Source organism: Myotis daubentonii, chromosome 14, assembly GCF_963259705.1.
Source record: "Myotis daubentonii chromosome 14, mMyoDau2.1, whole genome shotgun sequence".
Classification (NCBI taxonomy): domain Eukaryota; kingdom Metazoa; phylum Chordata; class Mammalia; order Chiroptera; family Vespertilionidae; genus Myotis; species Myotis daubentonii.
The window spans coordinates 50,247,773-50,268,953 of NC_081853.1; the positions used below are offsets into that span (position 1 = coordinate 50,247,773).

Sequence of the window (21,181 nt, forward strand, 5' to 3'; positions counted from 1 at the left end):
CTTAGCCCCAGAGAAAAGGGAGCCTGAAACCCCGGCAGGGCGCTGGGGCCACGGTCAGTCTAAGCTGGGGGACGTGGCTGCTTACCTGGGGCAGGGGCAGTTCACCCACTCCAACGCCGCGGCCAGTGGGGAGCCTCCCTTGCCAGTGAAAGATGTGATGCTGGGCAAGGTCACGGGCAGGTCCTCCAGCGGCACGGGCACGGGGCCACAGGCCGGGCAGTGGACCATGGGGATGGGCGTGCCCCAGTACCGCTGCCTGGAGATCAGCCAGTCCTTCAGTTTACCACTCGTCACGTCTCCACCCACTCCCTTCCTCCGGGCTTTCTCAGTCAGGGCGAGAAACGCATCCTGACGGCTCATACCTGTGAACTGAGAGGGAAGAATGGGATCCGTTTCTCCCTGCTCAAGAACAAGCATCGTGCCCGACTGGCATGGCTCAGTGGTTGAGTGTCGAGCTATGAACCAGGTCACAGTTCGAATTCCTGGTCAGACAGAGCACATGCCTGGGATGGGGGCTCGATCCCCAGTGTGGGGCGTGCAGGAGGCAGCCGATCAGTGATTCTCTCTCATCATTGATGTTTCTCTCTCTCCCTCTCCCTTCCTCTCTGAAATGAAGAAACACACACACACACACACACACACACACACACACACACACACACCAGTATATATATGAAGAACACGCACTGCCCGTGCCACCACCAGGACTGCCGGGTTTCTGTGGGCTCTGTGCACTGTGACCTTTGTGAGCCCAGGTGCCTTTGCCCTTGTGGGCCCCTCCCTCCCAAAGATCATACCAAAAAATTGTAATTTATGACTGTGTGGAATAAAAATAAATATAATTTTTACCCTAAAAGTTCACTTTTTTCTTCTGATTTTAAAAGAAAACCTTTGGGGGGCCCTAGGCTGCATCCACGGGGCCATCTGATGGGTAAGTGGCCCTGGCTCCGGGCCTCCCCGGGCACCCCCTGCCGAGATCATCACACACCAGCACGCAGCTGCCGGTCAAGAACGGCCTCACGTGCTTTTGTAATGACTGCTCCTCTGTTGGGGGAAAAGGCAGTCAGAAGAGAAAAATGCAGCATTGCCCCAAAGCAGGAGTGCAGCCAAGCAGGGCAGGGATGGGCCCAGCTTGGAGAACCAGAGGCACCTTTTGTACCTAAACGTTTCCATTTTGTAGACACAGGGCAGAGCCCGGACAGCAGAAAAGAGGAACTCTCTTTCACCTGACGCCTTTCAGAGAAGGAAAGGAATGAGGAGAACCGGCCCTGTGGGTGCCCTGGAATCGGATAGGCCTGTGCTCGGCACTGGGGGCACCCAGATAGGTCCCATCTGTCTGCCCTCGAGCAGCTCACGGTCACGAGGCAAAGGAATAAGGGAGTACAGCCATGTTAGTCAAGGGCAGCTCCTTCCAGGAAGGGCCGGAAGTGTCCCCTGGAGTACAGAGCTCTCCCCCAGGACCCAGTCCACTCTGGGAGGCATCCTCCATGTCTCCTACTCCCACTCCACTGTCATACATGACCGGGGTGCGCATGCTCAGAAAGTCTACCTTCCTCCCCGGCCGGGTGGCTCAGCTGGTTAGAGCATCCTACTGACATGCCACGGCTGTGGGTTTGATCCCTGGTCAGGGCACATACAAGAAGCAACCAATGAATGCACAAATAAATGGAACAACAAAGTGATGTTTCTCTCTCTCTCTCTCTCTCTCTCTCTCTCTCTCTCTCCCCCCCCCCCTTCCTCTCTCTCTCTCTGTCTAAAAACAAACAAAAAAAGAAAGTCTATCTCCACGCATCACTGTTTTTACATTCCAGAAGCTCATGAGCAAAAGCAATTTCCTGGAAGAGGTCATTTTTTTTCACGCAGCACAGTCCAGACACGAAGTCTTGTTACTGTGATAACCATACTATTGTAGAATTGGGTTCGACTTAGTGTAGATTAACCTCTAGACCTTGAAAAAGAATATCATTTTGTTTTCACAGCTTAAGAAAGGAGGCTGCAATGCAAGACTGTTGGTGTGGGGACGAGTGAAGTGGCAGGCTGTACTTGGCACCAAAGGCAACTGTCACCTCAGACTCGTGTCAAGGTCACGAAGTTAGAAGTCAGTCCTCAGGCCCAGGCCACAGGCACTCACCTCGGCGGAGCCGCTCAGCCTCTCCGTGCCGTCTGGCAGCGTCTCAATGACTTCGGAGTAGGACAGGCCCAGGGTTTGGGCTGTGACGGTGTCCTCTGAGCTGGTGCAGGGAATGCCTGCGGAGAGGGGAAGAAAGGACACAAAACGTCTCCTTTGCAAATGCCCAAACCACAATACAATCAACAGCACCGACACGGCTTCAGCTTCTTCAGGGAGACGCTGCCTCTTTTCATTACAGAAGCTACAGAAGCTCCCACACTCGCTGGAGAAAGGGGCACCATCTTGGAGAAACCCACCGCCCCAGCAACCCGGCCACCATCTTGGTACTGTTTCCTTTAAGTCTTCTTCCTTTGCTTAGTTTCGTTTCCACAATAGTTGTAATTCTAAAATATACAACCTGGGCCTGGCCAGCGTGGCTCAGTGGTTGAGCGTCGACCTATGAACAGGAGGTCAGGCGGTATGATTCCCAGTCAGGCACGTGCCCGGGTTGCGGGCTCCATCCCCAGTGGGAGGCGTGCAGGAGGCAGCCGATCGATGATTCCCTCTCATCACTGATGTTTCTTTTCTTTTCTTTTTTTTTAAAAATATATTTTATTGATTTTTTACAGAGAGGAAGGGAGAGGGATAGAGAGTTAGAAACCTGAGAGAGAAACATCGATCAGCTGCCTCCTGCACACCCCCCACTGGGGATGTGCCTGCAACCAAGGTACATGCCCTTGACGGAATCGAACCTGGGACCTTTCAGTCCGCAGGCCAACGCTGATGTTTCTATCTCTCTCTCCTTCTTCCTTCTTCTCTCTGAAGTAAATAAAAAATATACTTTAAAAATACACAACGTGGGGTGCTTTTTGCCACTGAAACAGTACGTCACAAGTCTGGGGGGGGGGGGCGGGGGGGCTCTTCTCTGAACCCTCTCGGTGACAGAGGACAGTGTGCTCTCGGAGAGGCAGGCTGACTCCTCCCGCTCTGCCCGGCACCTGGAGAAATCCACGCAGCCAGGAGCCGGAAGCTGGAACTGCTTTTTCATACTCCTCCGTTCCCAGAGGCAAGAGCACATTGTGAATAGACATTTATTCTTCAACCCACACAGCCCTGAGGAGATGGAGTCGGCATGAGTTAATCACCCCTCCAGAGGGCCATGGCCTGCTGTTTGGGCGTCAGCGGTTCATAAAAACAGGTATTTCAGCTGACTGTGGAGGGCCGGTGGGAGCAGCATCCCTGGCCTCTGCCAGCAGCACTGGCCCAGGTGTGACCAACAAAAATGTCCCTACAATTGCCAGGTGTCCCCTGGTGGCCAAATGTCCCCTGGCTGAGAACTCCTGCTGTAGGGACAACGGTCACAACTGCCAACATCCTCATGGGCCCAACACATCTCGTAGCAAATGAGACAAAGCTACGGGAAACACACCTAACACTCAGGGCAGATTTCCAGAACGGCCTCTCCGAGCCCTGGCCTACGAAGGTGAAGTCATGTTCGGGAGACTCGCTCACAAGCTCCGTGGTGAGATGGAAGCTCCGTGGTTCCTGTTCCCGATGAGATTACTGACAGCGCCTCCTAAAGCAAATGAACGTTCGCACTGGACCTGAAAGCTCCTGGCGGGTGAGGACACACGGCGAGCAATGACGTGCTCGTGGTCAAGAAGGGAAGCGTCATTATCCCACGTGTGCGGGCTGGAGCGGCTGGAGCAAGGCTCGCGTGCAGGTGCTGTGCCAGGGAATGTATCTGACCATGGGAAGAATGCGCCGGGCCGGGGTGCTGGCCATGGTGCTGGCCACGTGGGCTCAGGACACGGCACTGTTTCTGAAATGCTGGTGAGACGGCAAAATTACCGCGTCATCTCTTGTTGGATTTCTGTTTCAGTTCTTGGAGGGCACGAGGCAATAACTCAGAAAATGTTAGTTATGTAACTGTGTGAAATCAAGACAACACAGGAGAAATGATTTTCCCAACAGACCTAAAATATCAGATGTTTTTTTTCTTTCAGACACTCAATTTATGTGAGCACTTTGACTCAAAATACAAAAGAAAAAAAAAAAAAGCCATGCAGCAAGCGCTGCCGTTATTGTTTATCGTGGCCAGTTGTCTTAATGAATTTTATTAATGATAAAACTCATAAAAGGAGGAGATATTTCCTTTAACACGTTTTCTAGGCTTCAGCTGTCAGAAGAGAATGCCCTGAACGGCTTAATAGCTGTGTTCTGTGTGGGTGTTTCTTCAAGTCACTTTGTCAGAAAGGAATCTGAGAACTGTGCGGAAAAACATGATTTGATAAGAAATGCTATTTTCTCTGTGTGCCAGGAAACAGAGTGAAATAGCTTTCTCTGCAGGGTCTGGCACTCCGGAGACCAGCCGAACTACAATAGGGACGTGGAAAGAGGCGTGAGGGCAGACCTTGGATGGACTGTCGGAGGCCGTGTCCTTGGTTCCTTCCAAGACTTCCTCTTGGATGCGATCGTTTAGAATGCTCATGGCTCGGCCACTGTGGCTCAGTGGTTGGGTGTCAATCCCAGAACCAAAAAGTCACTGGTTTGATTCCTGGTCAGGGCCCAGGTTGCAGGCTCAATCCCCAGTAGGAGGCATGCAGGAGGCAGCCGATTGACCCACGTTTCTCTCTCTCATCGATGTTTCTATCTCTCCCTCTCCCTTCTTCTCGCTCTAAAAAATCAATCAAAACATAATAAAAAAACCAAAAACACAGAATGCTCGAGATGAGTAAGGCTGACCAGGATAACCATCTTACCATTCTAAATATGCCTTCCATTGTGCTGCTGTTTCATGATCCTTTTCTTGAACGGCTCAAGCTCCCCTCTCCTCAAAGCCCTCACCAAAACCCCAGCCCGCGTGGATGGTTTGTGTGTGGAACCCCATCTCAGAAGCTGCCATGGGTTCTGAGACCTGAGATGGGATTTTCGCTCGAGCTGTTCTGTTCCCTACATTGTAGGTACACGTGTCACCAACTAGCTCTGCTGGAAAGATCCTCGGGCCAGACATCTTTGATTTTTCTCAATAGCAACTAGCAAGGTGCGATATACCTGATGTTTTCAAAATGTAGTTCTTAGATAAGGGTGATTAAATGAAGGGGGGGCATTCACTTCTACAAAGAGGCAAAACGGATCATGGCACCAACAGTCAGCTCTTCCATTTGACGGCAACAGGTTAGAATTTTAAATCTTTATCGTTGAAAGTATTACATATGTCCCCTTGCCCCGCCCCCCCCCCCCCCCCCCCGCTTCCATTGACCCCTTCTAGCCTGCCCTTGCCCCACCAGGCCTTCACCACACTATTGTCTGTGTCCATGGGTTATGCATATATGCATACAAGTTCTCTGGTTAATCACTTCCCACCCACCCATCCTCTCCCATCTTCCCTCTGGGATTTGACAGTCTCAGTATTTTTACCTTAAGCCTGATAATACATGGTCCCAACTACATTTTAATAGCTACTTACCTATTTTTGAATCCAGAGAGCCCTCAAATTCAGCATCGGCCACGATGACGACAGGGACCTCCTGCTGGGTGAGCATGTTCACAGCGGTCACGGGCGTGAGGCAATCTGAAAATGAGAGTGGAGAACTGTGGGTACAGTCAGAGGGCGGCCTGAAGCTCAGGGGAGACAGGCGAGAAAAATAAGCCTTAGAACGTCCCTGTTTTGTGCTAATTGTCCAAGAATTTCTTCTTTGAAGGTTTTAATGGAAAATTCACACCAGCGGGAATCAAAAGACTAAACAAATACATGAAAATGTTCATCCATGCTCATAACCAAAGAAGTGAAAATGGCATTTTTACTTTCCACATGGAGGAGAAAAGATGCTCCCATCACCCCCTTTTTCCTTTTGAAAAACACCTCAGTATACTGCTGAGTGAGCAACACAGAAATCTCTCTGTGGTAAAACTAGGAGACGTCGGAATTCCAAACCATCGCACGTGAAGACGGAGTGGGCCAGAGAGCAGAGAATGACTGAGTAGAGAGAGTCAAGACGCAGAAAGACAGACGTTTCTTCCTACATTCCCGTTAGGAATTGCAGGAGGACGTGTTCCAGCAACATGAAGGGGTCAGTCACGAAAAGGACAGGCCTGGGATCCAGGAAACAGTGGATCCCAAGAAGTTAAGAGGTAGGTTATTTGCAGAACAAAGGCAGAGGGAGGTCCTATAGGACAGGGTGCAGCAGGGGCCCGGAGGGCGACCAGTCACAAGTGAGCGGGACATAGGGCCCCAGGCAGCCTCTTCAGGGTAGAGGGGGAACCAATACAGATTGGAACATGCAGAAAACTGTACTGAGAGGAATTTTAAAGAACTTCTGGGAGGGTGTGGGAAGCCTTAGAAATTCAAAGAACACAAAGCAAATGAATAAAATGAGAACATAGTGAACTTCAGGAAAAACAGAAAGTTATATAAAAAGGAAAATGTAATCATAGTATCTTTGGCTCAGTTGCGAAGATATTCATGTGGTCGTTATCAAGCCCTTCATTTGAAACTATCTGTCTTAAAGGAAGCTGGTTACAACGGCTGCAGCAGGGCGACAAGCCACACGCACACCGACCTTCACTGCATACACATGGGACTGGAAACACGAACAAAGACCCAAAGGAAGAAGGGGCGAGAGGAGGAACTCAAGTAGTCAGTTCACTTAAGCTTCTTTATTAAATGGTTGGATTTTTTTCATCTTCTACATAAAAATTCTGTTACGACAGTTTTTCAATGACAAAAACAACTGGTCTTTAAACTTAATAAATGTCAGCAGATATGCAAGGATCACACAGCAGTAACCTGCATGCGTGCCACTCCTGGTCAAAATCTGTTTCTTCAAAAGAACAAAACTCAAGTCTGAAGTTCTTGATCAGGTCTAGTTTTCCCGTATTTTCTCCTCAATCCTGTGCCGGTGGCGTGAAGCAGGAAGGCGAGGAAATCATGGAGAGACGCAAAGCAACTGAGGCGCGGCCCACGGCAGGTAGGCAGGTAGGTGACGCTGACACTAGTGATTACAGAGGGAACATTCCGGGCAGAAGGGCGCCCTCTGCTTAGGGCAGGTCCTTCACTCCCTCATGCTTCCAGTGTCCAGCAGAGCAGGGGGTGCCCGCGCAGGGATCCCCAGGGGCAGTCTGTGGAGGCGGGGTTTGTGGCCACTAGTGTGACCAGGGCTTCCTCTCCGAGGCCCTTGCCACGCACATCAGCACAGCAGAGCTTCCGAGAGTCCCGGGCAAAGGAGCCTGGTGACTTCGTTTACTGCAGGGTGTGTGGGCACAGCAGCTCTCCCCTCCCTGCCACCTCCCGGAAGCTAGCAGAGACAGTTTGGTTAAAGAACAAACCAACCTCATGCTGCCACTGTGGAGGGAGGAGTCAGACAATAGTGAGCAATTAATTATTCAACGTGCTGGGGCTCTGCGTCAATAACAACCCTTGAGGGAGACCTCATTTACCCTCTTGGCAAAAGCATGCGTTGTGCAGGCCGCTGGTGACTCAGAGCTGGAATGTGTGGTTCCGAAGCCCCGGGGGTCTGAATAATTTAATATTAGGAATGTGGGGAAAGCGCCCAGAAGCCAGGACAGCTTCTAGAACGCTGCCCGTAGTTCCCTCTTGATACTTTTTAAAAAACTTATCTTTATTGTTGAAAGTATTACAAATGTCCCTTTTTCCCCACTGACCCCCTCCGACCCTACTCCCGCCCCCCCCCCCCCTTCACTGTACTATTGTCTGTCCATGGGTTATGCATATCTGCATACAAGTTCTTTGGTTCATCTCTATCCACACGCCCCCCCGAAATATGTCCATCTGTTGTATGATGCTTTTCATGGTTCCTAGTTCCTATTAAGTCAGGGCTCATGTAACATGACTCAGTCAGAGGTGGTCAGCAAACTCGACTGCAAGGACTCTACCGGGAGGGGCCTCACTTTTTTGCCTTCTTAAAGGAATCTGTGCCAAACAGCCCAGTTAGTCAATAATCAATAACACCAGCAACCCAAGTCAGAAATCAGAAAGCTGTGTCTGACTTTGCCACCTTCCAGTAGTTCCCAGAGCTGTTCTGCCCCCCAACCCCCGCCATGCTGATGACCACTGTTACTCGGTCTTCACCTGCTCTTAGCGGATGGGGAAGCTGGCACTGCTGCCTCCACTCTGCCAGCCCAGCACCACCCTGTCCAGGTGTGTCACCCCCTTCCTCAGAGCCAGTCACAACCGTGAGCTGCCATGACTTTCAGTGGTCGCCTCGCTAGCACTTGGAACCCGCAAAACCTGACATCCGAGGAAAAACAGAGCCGCCTGGCAACCGGAGCCAGTTGGTGATGGCAAATGGCAACGTTCAGGTTTAAGGTGTAGCCTCAAAGGCCAAGGGAGGCCTAGAGCCATATTCACACGGTCATTTTAATTCACCTTTTGGGAAAATTGCATCCTTCTCCAAGCAATTTGGCCTTAAGTGACGAACGCCACAGCAGATGCAAATTAACCTAGGGACTTTGAATAAACTGATATCTGCATAAAGAATAACTCCACTCTGAAAATGAGAATTGGAAAATTCAGAGCCAAGTGCAATGTTCCAGTTGGAATTATTTCAGGGATTATTAGAAAGAGGGGGGAATGAAGCTAACGAGTCATTCGGTGCCAAAATGAAACAATCGGACACACTGATTCCCAAATGATCACAAATACGCTGCTCTCTGCATTTGCTACTATAACTTCTTCCACATGAAAACGTTTTCAATGTACGTAGCGCTCTTCATGTCAGGATTCCTTCTCTGGTAACTTGCCAGCTCACTGATCCCCTATTAACATCACCTCCTTTTAATCTGTGTCCTCAAATAAGCCAGAAGAAAACAAATCTAAGGGCTAGATGTTTACATTGTTCAGTTTTTCAATATTAGGTATTATTCAACCACCATGGCCCCGAGGAAACTCAAAATGCTCTAGAAGTAGAATTATGAGTTTTCCTTTGAAAGTGAACAGTTGAAAGGGTCCCAATTTTTTTGAATAGAAACATAAGAGAGAGATAAGGACATTGGACTTTATGAGCACACATTGAAATTTCAACTCAAGAGAGTCATTTCTCGATTTCAATATAAAACAGCAAAAGAGATGAGACCGAGTTATCTGTGCCAGCGTGGACTACACACGCATCTGGCCGCCTCCACCATGACCCCTGTGAACGGTCATCTCTGTGTCCCCGAGTGCCTGGCGTGTGGCGGGCTCTCGGTCAGTGGTCCCTGCCTTGCACCCTGGCTCTCAGGCTGTACGTAAACGATCAGGAAATCTGAGCTGGGATGACATTGCCTATCCTTCCAACCTGATGTCAGGAAGTCTTTCATTCTGGTTACCTAAAGAAGAGCAATTAAAAAAATAAAAGCTTTGTATCACCGTCCAAAACATTTTAGTTAAATAAGTCAAATAGATCCCAGTGATTGACTGTGTGTTGCAGTTGCTACTGTAGAATATTTTTACAGAAATATTTACATTTCTCCAGAGACCTCCTTCGGATCCATCCCTCCGCCGGCAGGGATCCATCTCCCCTTCCTCTGGGAAGAGCCCCTGAGTTTGTTTTGCAGACCCCGCCTTCCTCACTGCGTGGTCTTGGTGGTTTATCAGGGAAGGTCCCTGGCCTTCCCTTGGCCACGAAAAAGGCCAGGGACCCCAGTGATACTGATCAGACATCTTTCCCTGCAGCAGGAGTCCCGAACCACGTGCCTCAAGCCCTGAGGGCGAGGGTGAGGGCCAGAAGATTCCCGCAGTTCAAGAGACAGAACTAATTCCTGCTGCCCAAGCTCCCAGGGCTGCCGGTCCAAGTCCTCTTCCAGACTGGTTCTCCAGGGGTTCCTCCGGCCAGCAAGCTCCCCACAGCCTCCAGGAGGCTCCCCTCTCCCTCTGGGTTAGCCAGAGGCGGCTGCTGGCGGCAGCCACGGGCCCCAATGCAGTGGCACTCCCCAAATCCTCACTGACCAAGCATATTCACTATGCCAACTGCAGGTCCGCTCGGTCCCGTCACTCAAGAGCTCTGCTGAGCAGGACTCTGCTCATCTGCTCAGATGACTATGTGAATCTGTTAAAGTAATAAAATTAAGTTGTTGAAAATGTTGCCTCCAGTTCTGTGGCTTCCTTCCTGCCCCTGTGCGTACGGTTTTATTTGATGACGGAATTATTAACGAAGCAGAAGATTCTATTCCTATCAGACAAGAGCTGTAGATCCAGATTCTATTTAAAGGGAATGCATTGAGCTTCCCGACAGAAACTCAAGAAGCACACAATCTAGTAGCTCAAAGTGAAGCCAGGGGGGCAACTTCACATGTTCAAAGTGCTTTTGTAATCCTCAGGCCTTAAAATAAAAAACTAAGAAGTCAGGCCGAGGTGAAGACAAATCCCACACGATGACATGTGAAAGACAGTGAACTTTGAAACGCTGTGAGGCATGATATAAGACATGATCCTCCTCCGTCTTAGCCTCAACTTGTCAACTCACCTCTGCCCGGGACCAGTGCCTTCCGCAAGGCTTCCTTTAGAGGGCTATGCCCGTGTAAGAGCCTGTGGCTGGGAGTGACAGCAACGTGGGACGTGCCATAAATGGCCTCGGGGGTGGCCGTGTAGGCGGTCAGCTTCTCTCCTGTGACTTGCCCGTCCACCTGGCAGGGGGAGAGCAGAGTAGTCATTCCCTCTCAATCCTCCCTCTGGACTACTGTGCTCCCCAACCTCATCCCCTTCTCCCCACCCCTTCAACCGCAAATAGTGGGGCCAGCTTCTGGCCACAGCCCCAGGGACGGGGGGTCAGAGATGGACCCGGCAGGGGCAGAGGAGGGCGGAAGAGGAGGATCACAGCTCCTCCTTCAGAAGCCCTGCCTGGTGCCCACCACAGGCCCACTTGGGCCCGGATTGAAGGTGATCAGAGCATGCTCAGAGAGATGCCGTCACAGCTGGAAATTTCACCACTTGCTTGGAAAAGCAGTGGAAGGAAACGCCCATGTCAGGGTCTGATTTTCAAAGTTTTTAAAGCACACACCCTCTATCTGATGGGGGCTCCCAGGTCTGAGGCCGGAGTAAGCTGGTCACGTGGGTGAGGACATGGCACGGGAATCGTGAGCTCAGTGACAGGCAGCAGGTGCTTAGTGGACACCAGCTAGGGCTGTCAGGAGGAAGGAGCCTGCAAAGGTGGGTCAACTCTGTCTCCCGGCTGCTGCCCCCTCTAAGGGTTTGATTGGGACTGAGGTGAGGGAAGGGTTTGGAGCTAAATGAAGTGGGCACACAGGTCTTGATGGAGGAGGCGACATCAGAAGGATAAAAAAGAACACCCAGGCAGGAAATGGCAACAGAACAACTTTCCAGCCAGCAGAGACACAGAGGACAGTTCGAGGGGACCTTCCGGGGCAGGTGGCCTTCGGCAGTGACCTTCAGCAGGTCCCCTCTTGTGGACCCTGCAGAAGCCCAGACCCTAACAGCTTCACGTCTGTGCAGTACATGCGTTCGTTAGCCACGGCTCCCTGTTTTGGGACATGAACCTCCTCGAGGATACAGTGAGAGCTGTGGACCGGCTGCTTAGGAAGTGCCCACACACACATTCTGCACTTAATTTCAGGGAGTTCATGGACCCAACAGAACACCCTCTAGATCTGTGCTGTCCAATATGGTAGCCAGAGCTACGTGCAGCCGCGAGCACTTGAAATGTAGGTGCTGCAAGAGGACAACGGCAGGATTCGAAGACTTTGTACTGAAACAGGAGTGCTAACAATAGTTAAACACTTCATACTTTTTAAAAATTGCTCACATCTTGAAACAGTAACATTCTGAATAGAATGGGTTGAACAGAACATGCTATTGAAATTAATTTCACCTGTTTCTTTGCACTGTAAAGGTTGTGGCTACAGGGAAATTTGAAATTGTGTGTGGGACTCGCGCTCTTTCCGCTGGACACGCTGCCGTGGAGCCCCAGGTGCTGGGCTGGTCAAAGGGTTGCAACAGAGCAGAGGGCCTGGCCAGCACTGACTGCTGGGAAGGCTCCGCCGCTCACCTTTAAGGTGAAGTCCAGGTGGCAGCCCACACAGTCCCCGATCCAGTGGGCCTGCATGCCTTTGATTCCATACCACTCCGGGAGGTCTGCCAACGCGTCCCGCATGGCCTGTAGGGATGAGAGAGAACGGAGAGCGAGATGCACAGGTTTGGGAAAGTGAATGATTCGGGGCTTGCTGAGGAAGCACTGGGGGGAAAGGGGGGGGCATGGGGGGAGGCTCAGGAATTAGGCCTCTTCTTGTTCGTCTGCCAATCAGAGGGGCCCAACAGAGGTGAGAAGCAGAGGCGCTTGCTCATCAGGACTCAGTTTCATGCGATGGGTCTGGCCAATGTCTCTATTCATTGGGGGCCTGGGCACATGCAAAGCAGGATGTGCCAGAGCCCCTGACATGAAGGTTAAATATAGTCACTCCCCCTTACCCCTGGGGGATGCGACCCAAGACCCCAGTAGATGCCTGAAACTGCAGATGGTGCAGAACCCAATATATACTATGGTTTTTCCTATGGGTACATTCCTATGATAAAGCTTAGTTAATAAATCAGCATAGTAAGAGACTAACAACAATAACTAATATTAAAATAGAACAATTTTAACAATAAAAGTTGTATGAATGTGGGCCTCTCTGGTAACTGAGTCGGCTAAGTGACTAGCGGGCAGGTAGCATATACAGCGTTGGACAAAAGGGATGATTCACATCCTGGGCGGGATGGGGAGTGACTGAGCAAGATTTCCTCGTGCTACTCAGGACAACAAACAATTTAAAACCTATGACAGCTTACCATTTGCTGTCACGGGTTTTTAATTGCTCGTTGTCCTGAGTAGCACAAGGAAATCTTGCTCAGTTATGCTAAGTGAAATAAGCCAGTCAGTGAAAGATAAATACCACATGATCTCACTCATTTGTGGAATATAAAGAACATTATAAACTGTTGAACAAAAATAGATTGAGGCAAAGAAACATTGAACAGACTGTCAAACTACAGGGGGAAGATAGGGGAGGGTTGGGGGGAATAAGGTCAACTGAAGGACTTGTATGCATGCATATAAGCACAACCAACAGACACAAGACACTGGAGGGGAGAGGGAGAGTGCGGGGTGGGGGGTGGGTAGGGGAGGCCAAGGGGAGGTCAATGGGGGGGGCGGGAAGGAGACATACGTACTACTATTTGTAATACCTTAAATAATAAAATAAAATAAAAATAAAACCTGTGACAGCACCTGACGCCTCTCTGTCCCCTGCATTGCTGAGCCTTGCTGATAAGCCCTCTGGGTGAGTTTTCCTCTAGGTTGCATTGTCTAGGCTGGGAGACTTCTTATGGAGGTGCTTTGCTGAAAATATTCAGATCTCAGAGAGGACAAAAGATTGAACTAGAATGAAATGGGAATATTTTGATATGCTAATTATGGGAGAGAGAAAAACCCTCCTGCTTAATGCCTTACCAAATTTATGAAATTTTTTTTAAAACGAAAGCAATTTAAAAAGAAACCAAATGAAATCAACATCTTGAGAATAACCCAGCAAGCCCTTTTTAGTCCCCACTGAGAAATGAGCATTATTCAGGGCTGGTTTTTGATGAACACCTGCTCTGAGCAGCCTCTCCCTCATCCCGGGGCTGGCCCTGCTCCACCAGAACAAGAGGGTGGTGAGTATTCACAGCCCTACAGTTGTTTGGTCTAAAGACCTGATTTTATTTGTTTGTCTGATTTAGGTTTTCGTTGAGATGACAGCCTGCCTCCCTCTTTTGGTGTTGCAATTACAGTGGTAGTACATGGGATTTAGCTCCTTTCATGCCCTTACATTTGGCAAACACTTGGCAGCGACTCCCTCCCCCACCCAGGCCAACCTGGAATTATGGAAATCTTACTGGTTCACAGAATCCAAACACCTTGGGAGAGAGCAGGTTTTGAGACTCTTTTTTAAAGGGCTATAGAGTAAATGCCTTTTCAGGTAACATGGAGGGAACCCAGCATGTGAGAGCCGAAAGCCGAGCTATGCTGGGAGATGGCCTGTGCTCTCTCCGAGCCCTCTCCGTCAACTGCCAGAGCTTGGGCACAACCTGGAAGCCATTCGTTTATTCAGCTCCCTCATTTAACAGATGAAAAATGGCTCACTCAACCAAGTCAATGGCAGCCTAATATCATGAGTGATCTAAGTCTTCAGATCAGATACACTGTGCTCAGTTTCCTGGTCTCTTTAGGTGAATTAAACAAAAGATAACATCTTCCACATGTAAAACCTAGAAATTAATTATATAAGTGGGCTTCTCGTTCCATGTTTTACAAATAATTCCTGCATTTACTGCTCACCTGAAGCCACATTGTTGTGGTTATTGTTGAGCATTTAGAGAAATCCTGTGGCTTACAGAAAGGCCTCACAATCACTTAGCTGAGACCGGCCTGCAAACACGGCCCCTGCGGCCCTGTACGTACCATGTGGATGGGATGCTGTAAGGAGTTGAACTGAACTGCCTATTAACGAGTCTGACTTATGAGCCCATGTTTAAGAACAGGAAGTAGAAGGAGACAGGCTGAAATCCACATCTAATCAAAAGAGGCTTTCGTAACACAAAATATAATCAGGAAGAAGAAAGAGGAAGATTAAAATGAAAAGCTGAGGATAAAAAGAGGATTAGATAGAACCTGGCCAATCAGACCCCCCCTATTTTTTTTTTTTTATTAAATATATTTTATTGACTTTTTACAGAGAGGAAGGGAGAGGGATAGAGAGTTAGAAACATCGATGAGAGAGAAGCATCGATCAGCTGCCTCCTGCACAATCCCTACTGGGGATGTGCCCGCAACCAAGGTACATGCCCTTGACCGGAATCGAACCTGGGACCCTTCAGTCCCCGGGCCAAAGCTCTATCCAGTGAGCCAAACCAGCTAGGGCCAGACTCTTTCTTCAAAGACACTGAAATAAGGCCAGAAATAAGTCCTTACTTCCCTAGGGAAGACCGTGTGTGCGCTAACGCATTAACCACCACATGCAACGGGACCACAAGTGAGGATTCTAGAAGTGGTTTTTAAAACAAGATACATTTCAGGAGACCTTGGATGAACAAATGCAATCAAAATGAGAAATCCAAACCTTTTAAAACCATTAGCTTAGATTTATTAGCTCCCATGGGAGGGGGAGAGGCTGCACAGCCAGGACCTGGAGAGCTGGGCATAGATTTGAGACAGCATGAAAGAGACAAGATGAAATGGGGAGACGTAATTAAAACGGGTACTTTTTAAAAGCTTAACACTTAGCCTCCTTCTGAATCAGTGTGGTTTGATTAGCAATTAATTTTGTATTACAATCTGTATGTTTTTTCTAAAACTTTTTCTTGCTGCCAAGGTTTCTTTATTCTTCTTTAAAAAATCATTTCAGTGCATTCACTCTAAAAGCACAGTGTATATTTGAGTTCTAATAAAGGAAAATCAATTCCGAAAGCAGTAAGATGTTTAACAATCTAGAATATCCTCTTTAGAATATGCTAGAGGAATAAACCTTCTCTCATCCTAGCCTCATTCCCCTGCAGGAAGTTAGGCACAAAGATTTATCCATTAAAAATCTCATCTGGCGGGATGTTTACCTCCCTCTGACAGCCCTGTGCTAACTTCTCTTCTGAAATGTTTTATGTATGTCTAGCGAAATCCATTTGTTGTGACTCTGGATGCAAAAGATTTATTTACAAATACAGTTCGCTCTTTTTTTAAGAATCTTTATTGTTGAAAGTATTACATATCTCCCCCCTTTTTCCCCCATCGACCCCCTCCAGCCCACCCTCACCCCCACCCCCACCCAGTTGGCTCTCCAAGAGTGCCAGTCCCAGTGAGGAGCTACTAACCCAGAAGGGCGGCAACCACGTGTAAGTGAGGAATCCTGCTAATGAGGTGTGCCTGGGCCACAGGCGCAGGCTCGAGGGGTGGCAGGGGCAAAGGACAAGAGGCGCCCACCAGCCCACATGGACAGCAAGCGCGAGTCTCAGAGCCACGCGGAAGTGCTACCGTGTAGCTTCCCAGCAGCTGGGAGGACAGACGTGCCTTCTGGGTGGAGCCGTCGGGGTGGCCCGCGTGCGTGCTCTGTGGGAGAGCACATGCAGAAGGAACCCTGGAAGCCAGCGAGGCTAACCTCTTCGTACCCACCTCGCCATGCATTCACGATGGCCACACTTACCAGCCTTTGCCACCCCTTCCCACTGCCTTGTCAGCGGCAGGACTGTTCTAAGGCCACTGACTTCCAGGGGACAGTGCTGGAGGTTCTGAAATGTCACCACCACCCTCCTAACGACGCCGATGACGGAGGCCAAGCCCTCCCAACGACAGAGCCACCTGTCTGATGAGCCAGCTTCCGATTCCCTGAGGCCACCACCTCATCTCCCTGCCCGTGGCACCCAGGACAGAGAGAGGCTGTGCCTGCACCCCACCGTGGCCTGAAAGGGCAGCTCTGTTCCGGGAAAGAATGAAGTGGAGACAGCCATCCCAGGGGACAAGCTGCTCAACTGCCTTCAGCTTGGAAGCTTGCCTACAAGTGTATAGCTTCCAGAACGTAAGACCGGCCTTTCCCAGACTCTCGGGTCTGAAGACGTGTAAACCAAGGCCATCGCCACCCAGCTGTTAGGCTGCTTGGTTCTGGGGGTCTCAAAATGACAAGTCATCATGGAAATTTTGGAAAAGACAGAAAGGATGAAGAAAAATACCAATTACACACGTCGGCTGAAGCAGCCAGGGTGCCCGCCATTAATATTTTATTCTGTACCTCCCATCCTACTTGCTCCCGTCTTCCACTGACGCTAAGATGCACGTTTCCCCACAAGCTCTGAAACGGGGCCGTGTCCTGCAGTCAATGGTGTCTTTGATTGACAGCATTTTCCTTTCTCCGTGGAGCATAACATCTAAAACCAATGGTGTTAGAACTGAACAAATACAGTAGGAGTGTGTGTGCCTGTGTGCACGTTCTTACACAGGTAAGGCCATGCTCTTAATATCTTCTTTTTAACTACAGCCTGCATTTTACCAAGGTTTGTAACTTATCACAGTCCTGGAAATGATCAAGTCTCTATTTTGAGCAAAGCTGACACTAGAGCTGACCACCTGGAATAGTCAGCAAACCACAGAGACATGGGAAGGTGCTGTGGGACATGGTCTCTTTCTAGAAGAGCAGACTTATTTTGAAAACAAAACAATGTAATATGGAGCCACGCGTATCTGTTGTGACTGTTTCCTTAACAGCAGCGGCGCCCACGGGCTCAGTCTCCTGCTCCCTGAAGGCCCCAGGATAAGGACAGGGCGTTGGGGCGGAGAATAATGATGCAGAACATGACCCAGCTCCCGCTCCGAGAGGCCAGCAGGCCAATTCCATCAGGAACAAACTAGAAAACCGCGCTTGCCATTACCGGCCTTCTGTGACCGCTCCCGTACCTATCACATTTCCTGACTTGCTAAGGCCCTACCTTCCTGCAACACACACAGACGGTCTGGCTTCTGCACGAGGGTCTCGCTTGGTTGCCTGGGAACCAGTGCTCAAGAGCAGGTGGAAGAACGCAGGTCTGGGACCGAGGGGACTCCGGTCGGGCCTGGCTTTCCTGGGCTCGGGGTGACTCAGATATACAATGAGGGATGGGCTGGCTCAGTCATTTTGCTGACACCTCTGCTGGCAATCAGCGCCCTAGGCGGCAGGAGGAGGACAGGATGTGCGCTGCTTGAAATAAAGCAACACCTATCCCTCTCTTTTAATTTGGTTTCAGACATCGGATTGATGTTGTAACTCGGAGCAGCAATAAAGGCATGAGGGTTTTTTTCCTGCCATTTGTTTCTCAGATCAGGACAGGGATTCAAAAGCTTGGGGGACTCTGAGCTAAAGGTAGGGGAACCTGCTCAGTGCTCCCTCAAGTGTCCTCTAGCTTTCAAATCCAAATGTCTTCCTGAGCTAACGAGGCTCATTGGGGACACTCGCCAGCTCTCCCCGGCACACCCAGCGGCCCCACTTCCCCCAACAAGGGGCTAATAAGTTCCCTGCCCCTGGAGTCCATGCTCACAGCGCTGCCCCGATCGAGACCACGCGGCTGTGAGTGGGCAGCGGTGCGGACGTTTGGAGGTGGGCAGAAGGCGCTGTGTTTAAGGAGAAGAAACCTAATCGTCTGTGTCATCTAGAAACCCCAGAGGTTTCTAATCCCAGAGCCAGGCCCAGCCCTGCACCAACTCTGGTGACTTTTCCAGGCAGGAGCTCCCAGCTGCTTCCTGCTGGCTGGGGCTGGGTGGGGACACATGCCTGACCCGCTCTAGGCAGCCCCCTGCTCGCCTGGGACGTGCTGGGAACCGTCAGCCTCAAGCACCTACTTTCCTTGAGTCTTGGCCCCCCTCCCACTCCTGCCCACTCTCACCCCCAGGACTTGAGGGGTGGGTGGGGATGGCTCCCTCTGTGCCCCGTGTGTCCCTCTTCCCCCCAGGAGGGCTGAGAAGACAGGACAGGATGGAAGGTGAACTGCGTTCACCCTCAGGCTTAGAAGAGGGAAGATCCTGGAGTGGCAGGTTACAGAGGAGAGAAGATATCACACAGAAGGAGCAGACGAACAGCTCCCTCGCTCCGTGCGAAAGGGAGCGTGAACCGATCCCAGGACAGAAGCCTCTGCTGTTTCTAGAAGAGACAGTGATTCCGGCAGGACGCTCACTTGGGGCTGAACGTGCCAGCCGGGGCCAGAGCTGAGCGGCTGGGGCTCCCTGCCACTCGGGAGTTACAAGGGGGGGCATAAGGCCACCCCCAGCCCAGAATGACCACAGAGGGACGTGGTGGAGATGAAGGCAGTAATTGCTTTAAGGCCCGGGGCTGGTAAGAGGGAACCCTCACATGGCAACATGAAATCTGGCTCCGCCCGAGTCCTCACGGCCTTTATCCCAACGCCCTGCAGAGGAGCTGACGGCTCCTTAAACCTTTCTCACTTGCTCCTCTTGGTTCTCAGAAACTTTCACCCTCAGCCAATATCGCCCTTGTTCGCACCCATGGGAAGACCCAGGCTGCACACACGGGCGGAGGCAGGGACCACGGCTCTCCTGGAGGCAGGAGGCAGGGTGGGGCCAAGTCGCCAACCTCACTGACCAGTCCATCTGCTACGCTTTCTGGGCGGGGCAGGTGAGGGTTGCTGTACCTGTGAGCCAGCCTCTGTTCCGGGGCCAAGGGCGGGTCTGAGACAGCCAGGAAACAGGCCCAATTCCCAGAGAAGGCCAGACGCTTTCACCAGCCACTCCGGGCTCAGGACTGGAACCAGGCTGCCCAAGGGCTCCAGAGTGCCGGGGACTCTCAGGCCCCAGGGGAGCGGGCTGGAGACATACCTGCCTCATTGCTCCTCCTGCTCCATCCTCCTCCTCTGCCTCCCCACAAGCTCTTGCCTCGCACCCCACTTCCCCTCCTTCCCCAACTCTCCAGCCCCTACCTTCCCTCTTTGCAGGCCCAAACAGGACCGGTGCATTCTTCCAAAGGCACCTCTACTTCACCGGCAAGGTCACAGGTGAAATCAAGAGACACATGGGGGGCAGGGAAGGGGAGATAGTACCTCCCGTCCCCCTGACTTCATAAGGGCTCGTGGCTGCCCCTCTGCTTCTGGCCAACAGAACTGTCCTTAGAAATACTGTGAGTTTCCTGCACGTCTGGAAGGGAACAGAGCGCTCCCTTGCAGACATCCTGCACTCCCTGTCTCCTCACCTCCTCCATGATGCCTTCCCAGCCCCTGGGCAGACCTGGGCTCCTCCTGGCCTCCCATGCACTGTCCTGCAGGATCCCCCTGGGCTGTGGCCGCTTCTCTGCCACTGTCTCCCACATTAGCCTCCAAGCTCCGTGAGAGCAGGGACCTCGCTGTGCTCTTCTGTATTCTGAGCACCTCGCCCCGGGTCTGGCCAGGTACTCAGTAACATCTGGGGAAAGAATGGGTGAATTCAGATGACCTGAGACGCGGTACAGACTGCCCGTTAAGAGCTCAGGCACTCGGACTGGAATCCCAGTGCTGTTACGTATTAGCAGTGTGAGCCTCAGTTTCCTCATCAGTAAAATGGGACTAACAAGAGGACCACCCTCAAAGGACTGATGTCAGGGTTAAACAAGATGGTGAGGTAAAGGCCTGAGCACCGACCGGATCGGGGCAAGCAGGGAGGAGTGAAAGGTGTGGACCTGCTCATGTCCCCGCAGTCGCCAGGGAGTTCCTGAAAATTTGGAAACTATCACCACCAACGTGGGCTGGACTGAGCACCATTGGGGCGTGGTTCTGTCCATCGTAACACCAGGAGGCGCCCAGGAATAGTGCCCGCGAGCCGGGCCCTGCGAGGAAACAGCCTCTGGGGGCACAGGAGGCAGCCGCAGGAATCAAACCCACGGATCTATTAGAAAAGCTCAAGTGGGAAGCCAAGGTCGCTTCCGGGCTTCACCTGCTGTCGGGAACCGGCGTTGGCTCCACCACACTCGGAGCCTTTTCCTTTCTGTATGTGAGGCTCCCTGCCCCTCCGCTCCAGCGCGGCCCACAGGTTCCTCCCACACGTCTCAGCTGTTCCTCACTGCTCCCACCACAGGTCTCCTTCCACAGAGCGTGCGGCTGAAAGCACTTTTCATGTCTCACAAAGCAGACAAGCCTAGCAAACGCCGGGTGGGGGGTGAGGGGAGAAAATCAAATACATCACAGAACAGCCTTAATGAGGCGATTTTTCTGTTCCAGGGCTCCCTGTCATTTTCACATCAGGCACCGTCTTTATAATTTGGAAGTTAAGTGAATGAAAGGCTGCGCCACAGCCATGTTCCCGAGCAGACCACCAGCTGCACGCGGAGCCCGCAGAGCTGCCAAATCAGCTGCAGATACAAAGCCCTAAAGATAGCGGTGGGGCACAGCTCCTGGCCACCCAGCCCCATTCCCCACCCCCTCCCCCAGCCCCGTGACTGCAGAGGCTGAAAGCCGAGCCTGCCTTCCTCGGCCCCTCCACGCTGGGGCAGCCACGGGACACGGCTGAGCTGGGGCTGAAAGCACACAGTGGGCTCTTGCTGGGGATGCCACGGAAGCTCCTGCGTTCCGGATAAAGCAGCAGTCAGTCACCCACCCTCCCACAC

General features: G+C 51.3%; 1 protein-coding gene across 2 annotated transcripts in view; it reads right to left on the reverse strand.

Moving 5' to 3' along the window:
* The window catches only part of LARS2 (leucyl-tRNA synthetase 2, mitochondrial), a 110,347-nt gene that overhangs the window by 37,497 nt on the left and 51,669 nt on the right, over window positions 1–21,181 (reverse strand). For both annotated transcript variants that reach the window (XM_059664329.1, XM_059664330.1), the window contains exons 8-12: window positions 12,112–12,219; window positions 10,573–10,732; window positions 5,580–5,684; window positions 2,132–2,247; window positions 86–369 (exon numbers count right to left, since the gene is read on the reverse strand). In XM_059664329.1, coding sequence (XP_059520312.1) covers window positions 86–369; window positions 2,132–2,247; window positions 5,580–5,684; window positions 10,573–10,732; window positions 12,112–12,219 — 773 coding nt within the window. The remainder of the gene's footprint in view (window positions 1–85; window positions 370–2,131; window positions 2,248–5,579; window positions 5,685–10,572; window positions 10,733–12,111; window positions 12,220–21,181) is intronic.